Below are 7661 nucleotides of genomic sequence, written 5' to 3' on the forward strand. Positions count from 1 at the left end.
GTCTTCCTCTGTTTGCTTTCTCTCACTTTTAGACAGGGCGATTTGGTCATTAAGCCAAAAATCTAAATTCCAAATTGGTACTAAGTGTCCTATTTGTCATTTTACTTATTCAAGTGCTTTATTTATCTTTTTGAAATTCACATGGTATTTTATTGTCATTTTCCCTAATTTTAATGAAATTAAAAAAAATGTTTTACAGTTTATTCTTAATTATGTTTATTGATGATGCGACATCTCGTTCTGATTTCCTTGAGTTGCCATTGCGAAACGTCTAGTCAATACATGTTCTAGTAAGCGCGGATGGGATCAAATGGAGAATCTATGTCCTTTGAGCTTAGCAACAAAAGGTACAAAACCTTCTTACCCAAATTTTTTTTTTTTGCGCCATTAAAAATAAATAAAAATTCCCATCGAAAAAAAATGAATGAAAATTCAAAGTAGATGCTGGTAGTGCTGCATGAGAAACTTGAAATTTAAGAGCAGAAGGGCTAGTGATAAATACAATCATTCACATGTCACAAACGGTACATCGGATTATTCTACCACTTCCACAAAATTTTGATCGTATCAAAGGATTTTCGATTACTTCACCGTAATTGGTAACTTTGTTCAGGGTCAACCAAATTGAAGCAGTGACCAATCTAGATTTTGCAACATAACGTAGACTTTTTTATTAATGAAATAAGATTATTGCACGGAGCATTCAGCCTCGTAATCTGTGCAAAAAAAAAAACTAAAACTTGGGAACTTTTTAGGCGCGTTCATAATTTCTTGAGAACCACAACAAAATTGATAGGCTTGATATCCTGCTTCACCATTTCTTCGTCAACCAGCGTTGCGTACTCCTCAAACAAAGCATCCAAAATGCCTTCTCCGAAGTGATTCGATATCATTGATTCTTGTATGGCTCTCACCGTCTTTGCCACCACCGTGCCATAACTCCCCTGAACTTGCTCCTTTCTGTCTATCTCCGACGTCTCTATTCTCTCCAACTCAAACGACCCTTCTTTCCTCACTTGTTCTTCTATCTCTTCCCTCGACGCCGCGTAGAAATGCACATCATACGAATCCACCTTCTCCTCTTCTACTTCTCCCTTCAATACACATATCAACCATACAAGTTAATTCATGTTGCAGGAACAGTTATGTATATATATTGGTATCAACAGTGATATGCTTAGGTTGTATTGTAGCTACCTTGGAGACCAGAGCGGCAAAGGAACGCGTGAGGATTTCCCAGAAGAAAGAGTTGCCTCTGTCAACATGCGCAGGTCCTCTTCTTCCCAGAAAGATGAGCACCATTCTTCCCCCAGCTACCAGTTCCTCAGATCTTGATCTCAGGAACAACGAAAAGTCCTCCTGGAATTGCTTGTAGTACGCTTCAGCCACCACTGCCGGACTCGATTCTGTAATGTAAACGCTTCCCTTGTTCAGTGGCCTCCCCTGCTCGTCATAAAGTCCTGCAGGAACCTGGATAAGAGCACACATATTTACTTAATCCTCTTATAAATTAAAGATTGTTTATGCCGATGGGTCTGGGGTCAGCTTAATTACCCTCGAAAGCCAGTGCAGGCAGTGAGCTGAGTGGACAAAGTGGAGACAAGTGTTAGGGAAGAGTCTCCCATAGAAGGAGCCAGGGTAAGCTCCCATGAAAATGGAAGGGACGTGATCAGCGCTATGAATGCAGTGTTGCCTGAGCAGCCTGTGGAAGTCAGGGAGGGCCTTGAAGATTGAGTTGAAGTCATTAGTGGGAAGGTCGTTGAGGTAGACTCTGAACTCAGAAGCAGGGGGCGGCCGGAGGATCTTGTGGCTTCTGATGATGCCTTGGATGGCTACAAAGATGTCTTTGATAATGGAGAGAGTGTTGGGTCCTGAGGAACAGCCCAAGTCAGCAATTCCAAAGCTGCTAGGAGTGGTCGCAAGGTAAAGCTCTCCAACTGTATCTATGATTATGTGCTTCACCTTGTCAGATTCCTTCTTCTGTCCAAATTCAAACACGCGTGAAAAATAAAGTGAGAAACTGAGTGGAAATCGATCAAATTTGCACAAGGAAAGAAAAGAGAACCTGAAGGGAGGAATTCTTGGCGTAACTGGTGTTGCCAATTCCTCCAGTCATGTGGAAGACTTTCTCTATATCCATTTTGGTTGGAGCATGCCCTTCTTGTGAAGCTCTCGACTCCTTTTAAAGCCGCACTTCAGCAATGCGGGTTTCGGTGCTTACAAAAGGATATGATTTATTTTGACACTGTTTAGAATTCTTACTTTGTCACGACAGATAATGATTTTACTTCTCCTAAGTGCTTTTTCATATAATCTTATAAAATAATGTTTTGGATAGGTCGAAATGTTGTAAAATCTTAATTTAAACAAATAGTAAAAAATCAACCAATATAATAATTGAAACTTTGAAATATGGAAAAATGAATAATTATAACTATCTCAGATGAGCAGCAGCAACAACAGGATAAGCCCAAATTCAAACGAGGTCAAACTCTAAACAAAGGTTTATATTACATCTTATCCTTAATATAAGAGTTTGTTTGATTTCTATTTTGATCTTAAATATAAGATCTCAATCCACTTTGTCTCTAATATTTATGTTTTTTTCCTCAAGACAGTCTTTAAAATAATAGTAATTCTAGCCTATACACTTGATTAGTAAGAATATTTTAGAAAAGATAACACTTATTTATTACAAATAATTAACTTAATTAGTTTTCTTAATCTACTCAAATTAGTTAAGAGCTTTTATAAGAGCCGAAGGTAGCACTAATTTGTAACAAGACTCGAAACACTCCTTGGATTTATATGCCCGCTGAAAGTAGGACGATATCCATTTGTGGGCGATTAGCCGTTCTTTCCATTGTCAGCCTGCTCCATAAACTTATCATCATGTTGGACGCTTCATATCAGTTTTAACCAGCATCAATGTCAATATTATATCAATATATAAATTGTGAATAGTGGAACTTATTTGGGAATGCCCCTGTGTGAAATTCTTGATCATTTGATTTTCTTCTCCCGAATGAATGTTGAGAATCTTGGAATAAATTCAACTATCGAAGCATCTGGCGGCATTGGTGAATTCTGATATACGGAATCACAAAAAGCAAAAGGCATTGATGCAACTCCAATGCAACGCTATAGGAACATAACGCACAGAGCCTAATTGCACGGTAACTAGTGTTGCTGAGTGGAGGGGACAAAGCAGAAAAATAAAAAAGCTGTTCCCTTGATGTTATTCTCTTTTCCTCTTTCTTCCACTCATTTTCCTCACTTCTTTTTCCTTTTTTGGGCTCCCCGCTCCCGTCTTCCTTCCATTCTCTCCCGCTTGAACCGGAGGTTGGAATAGGGAAGGTATACTCATATCTTTTTATTCTCTTGTAAATCCCCTTCCGTCGGTTCATCACCGATGATACCGCAGATTCGTATTGTTTTGGGATGACAATAGAGCGCATACTGCGTATTCATTAGGAGAAGCTCTATATTCAGAATCTAGGCACTATAAATCACACACACACACACACACACACACAGAGGGAGCGCTTAGCAGATTGAGGTTTCTCTTTTCTGTTTGTTCGAGCTTGAAACGCTATTGAACAACACTGTGTGATGTAAATTCCATGAGTTATATCGTCACAATACAATCCCACAATAAAAATATACCATGTCATCCTGTTATTGTACCTTTCTTCTCGTAACGAGTACTTTATGAGCACAAAGGATATTTGTGTGATTACATTATCGAATTCACCTTTAAAGAAACAAAACTGTATAAAGTTACTCTCGTGAAAACTAGAGGGGCATGGCTAGAGACATAGGGTTGCTTTTCTTAAATGTCCAAATGAATCATGATTCTGGCTATAAATTAATGACGAGTTTAGCGGGCTATCACTGTTCTGTCTCCGCAAAAAGTCGTCGCGAAATGAGAACTCTTATTTATCTATTATTAATATGATAAAAATATTGGAAGTCGCTATATGGCTTATATTATATATATATATATATATATATATATATGAAATAGTGCAAACGATGATTAAGATTCAGACAAGTTGTGACAGATTCATCGGAAAAATGGAGGATCAATCAATGGTACTTAATTTGTGTGGAGTGACAACCAAAGTTTGAGACGATCAAGTCAAAGTTGGAGGGTAATGAAATGCTGGGAATGAATTAAAAACATTATCTTGGGTGATCTAGCAAATTGTGGTTACACGCAATGGGAGGGGGACAAGTGGTGTGTAGGTGCGTATAAGAAAGGGACGACCCAGCAGCAAGAGCAGCAATGGAGAAAGAAATTATAAAGTGAGGCTTGGAGAGGGATGGTTGCCTTGGTGAGTGGGTCATGTTATGTGGTGCAATAGAGGAAAAAGGCCATGTGCACTGATATACATATGGAGGACCATAACTTAGCCCCCACCTCTCCTATGTGAACGATCGTGAAAAAGACGTTTAACTTTGGGCAAGCCTATTTTTAGCTATATATGAATCTTAACTTCATTCCTAGCTAGCTAGGTTTATCTACATGTATATTACAGTAAGATAGTACAACAATTTTATGGATAGGAACATCAGTACCCATACATCTAACTTCGAACATAATATGGATCTCATGTACTCCTTCTGATCTGATGACCAGTAGTACTATGTTTAAACTTCCACTTCACTTTGCCTGCGTTGTAGTAATATGCTCCCCTTTTAAATAACCACCACAAATTTTCCCGTCACCCACTTGCTCTGCATCGTCAATTCACCTTAGCTTATTCCATAGCCTAACCTGCATATAGCTCCCTAGGTGATCATCAATTAAATCACATGAAACTCTAGCTAGTTAGTTCTGGTTTAGCTCAAATTGATTCATTGCTTTGTTGAACGAAAAAATGGATCATCAGTACGGTAATGCCGTGAGGCTTGCAAGAAGATGAGAATCCGTGCTTTAGGAGAGGGCCCTTCCTTTTGTTTGTTGAGTACAAATTAAAGCCACAAAAATAATCCGTGCAACGTTATGTCAGAAAGTAACGAGAGTAGGCTATTCGATCAATATCCTGACACGCGTGTGGGGGCCCTCTTTTTTTTTCTTCATCCTTCGTCAATCTAAGAACTTCTCTTCCCAAAAGTATATTTGTTAATGCAGAACAGCTAATTAAATCATATCATTGGTAACTAGCTAGTTTAGTAACTTCCTTTACGTGCACTCACTTGCACGAGATTTAGACAAGTCTGGCTCTAATCCATGGGCTGTGAAGATGTGGCAACACTTTGGTTTAGACAATTCTTTGATGTCCAATATATATATATATGTGTGTGTGTGTGTGTGTGTGTCATTAATTAAATAAATTTTTCTTAAGAACATTCAATTATCAAAACTCAGTTGGTGCCAATATTATGAATATAGTACAAGATTAGGGTTGATAGATCAGTAAAATTTAGAAAAAGAAGTGGGGAGTGGACGATTGGGGTTGGTATAAAATATATACTCCTCCTGTCCTATATATAAGACCCTTATACACACTAACATAAAAGTATTATATTTAAGACCGGAGGAATACTATTGCTTTGCATTAGATAATCGCGTCCCTCTTATTTTGCCGCTACATACATGAAAGATCAAGGAGGGAGAAGTGGTGTTTTGACCTTTGTTTTTATTTCATTATGTGAGTAATTATTACACTTATATTTTAGTTAGCCCGTAGAAAAGAGTGGGCTTTTGACTTTGGCGGAGAAGAGCATCAATAATTGGATGGTCATGTTTTAACAATAAAAATAAAATTGCGGGTTCCTTATGCAAAGTGGGGAGGCTTTAATTAGTGCTGAGATATGAAAGTGGGAGTTGAAAAGTGTGTGTTAGTGGGAAGTGTGGGCCTCTATGAATGCATATAATATAGCCATAGGAAGGGGCAGTGCGCACTTTAAAGGCTGTGTGTGTGTGTGTGCTCACTGCTCTACAAAAAAGTCAAATCAAACGCCAAATCTCTTCTCTCATGGAAATTTTTGGCGGTTGCTATGTGTTTATTTAATCTAACCTAATTAATAAGTATGCAATGCACTTGAGGATTTCAACTCAATTATTCTTGATTGTGCGTGTGTGTGTGTGTGTATTGAGCTTATAGAGTTTCAACTATGGTACATGTCATGAAAAAGCATGATATGTACGTAATCGCAAGAGGGAGCACAAGGATGGTTGGAAAGAAAAAGAAGAATCAAGATAAACAACGGCCGTGCTTATTTGATAGATCTCCATTACGTAAATTTTTTTTATCTAGATATGGATGGAAAGCAATGTTCATCATTCATGGGGCTGTTGTTTTATTCTTCTTACTTCAGATTATTCTCAATCACATATTTATCACGTTAAAGGTCACTTGGTAAAACATAGTGTTCTTATTCTTGTGCGTGCCAAATATAAAATTTTTTCCCTATTACATAAAAACCTTGATATAAGGCTGCTAACATGGTTTTGTTCGAAGAAAGTGGCTTCTCTTCACTTAGTGGAGAGACCACTATCACCGTACATCGTTAGATTGAATTTAATGAGATGATTCCTAAAGTACTACTTCCGGTCCTTAATATAAGATCTCGTTTGATTTTGATTTTAATCATAAATATAAGATCCTAATCCACTTTGTCTCTCATATTTATTTATTTTTTTAAGGTAGTCCTTGTAATAATGGTAATTCTAACCAATACATTTAATTAATAAGGATGTTTTAGAAAAAACAATATTTATTTATTACAAATAACTAACATAACTAATTTTCTTAATTTGCTCAAATTAATCAACTAACTCTTATATTAAAGACCAAAGATAGTATATATGGATTAATGTGTATTATTAAAAAAAAATTTTGGTTGCCCACCCAATTCACCGGAGGTTTGCTCTGACTACATTTAGATCCGACCTGCATCGTGCACCTGGCTATGCTGGGTGAGTCTCCCAACGGGGATTTCTGCATATGCTGAGGCTCAAACTTGAGACCTCACTTAATGGTGCCAAGCCACTTATCACTTGGACTAACCGTGTTGGTTGTATCATTAAAATTTGATTTAAATGACTTGAAGTTACAGTGGAACGAAACCAAGTGCGGACACCAACCCCCCGAGTTCCGTTTTTTGACGTTTTCTTCTTCCTCGGTCATTGTCGGGTGGAACTCAATAGAGAACACATGTATGGGCTCAGATTCTTCTCTGTCATTTTGGGCCTCCCCTATCTAAATGCGAGGCCTCTTACTCCCACTCTACGCCTTCAAGTGGTTTCCTTGAATCAAATATCATTAGCTTGGGGCCGAATATGATGTTCCATTGATGAGCCCTCGTTTGGGCTCCGATTACTCTTCAGTTATCTTTCGGCCCAAGTTCATTTCATATCACCACTTGATAAATCCAATGAATTATAAAAATCAATCCTCCAGTCATTTTCACAACAGACCTCACCAATTTTTAAAAGCATTAACTACTTGTTTTCCCTAAGCACCCTTCATTATAGAGAGAGATACACACTATACTAATTTATGAACATTATGAATGGTATTTTTGACAAGTGATCTAAAATATGAATATATGGAATAGGAGTAGCCCATTTTCTTAATCTGTGTGACCAATGTTAGAGCAGGAAGAAGCGAGCTCATAAGGGAACATTGATGGGCATAGTAGTACGACGA

The 7661-nt window shown here is 37.8% G+C and overlaps 1 protein-coding gene across 1 annotated transcript; it reads right to left on the reverse strand.

Moving 5' to 3' along the window:
* Window positions 1-472: 472 nt before the first annotated feature.
* LOC114761948 (jasmonate O-methyltransferase-like) lies at window positions 473-2168 on the reverse strand. Its single transcript, XM_028951397.1, has 4 exons — window positions 2066-2168; window positions 1555-1980; window positions 1198-1470; window positions 473-1094 (listed from the first exon to the last, which is right to left on the reverse strand). Exons 1-4 carry the CDS (start codon window positions 2138-2140, stop codon window positions 762-764), a joined length of 1107 nt encoding a protein of 368 aa, XP_028807230.1. The 5' UTR covers window positions 2141-2168; the 3' UTR covers window positions 473-761.
* Between the last annotated feature and the right edge of the window lie 5493 nt (window positions 2169-7661).

This window comes from Neltuma alba, unplaced genomic scaffold (assembly GCF_004799145.2).
Source record: "Neltuma alba isolate B1F8T4 unplaced genomic scaffold, ASM479914v2 tig00011154_pilon, whole genome shotgun sequence".
Lineage (NCBI taxonomy): Eukaryota > Viridiplantae > Streptophyta > Magnoliopsida > Fabales > Fabaceae > Neltuma > Neltuma alba.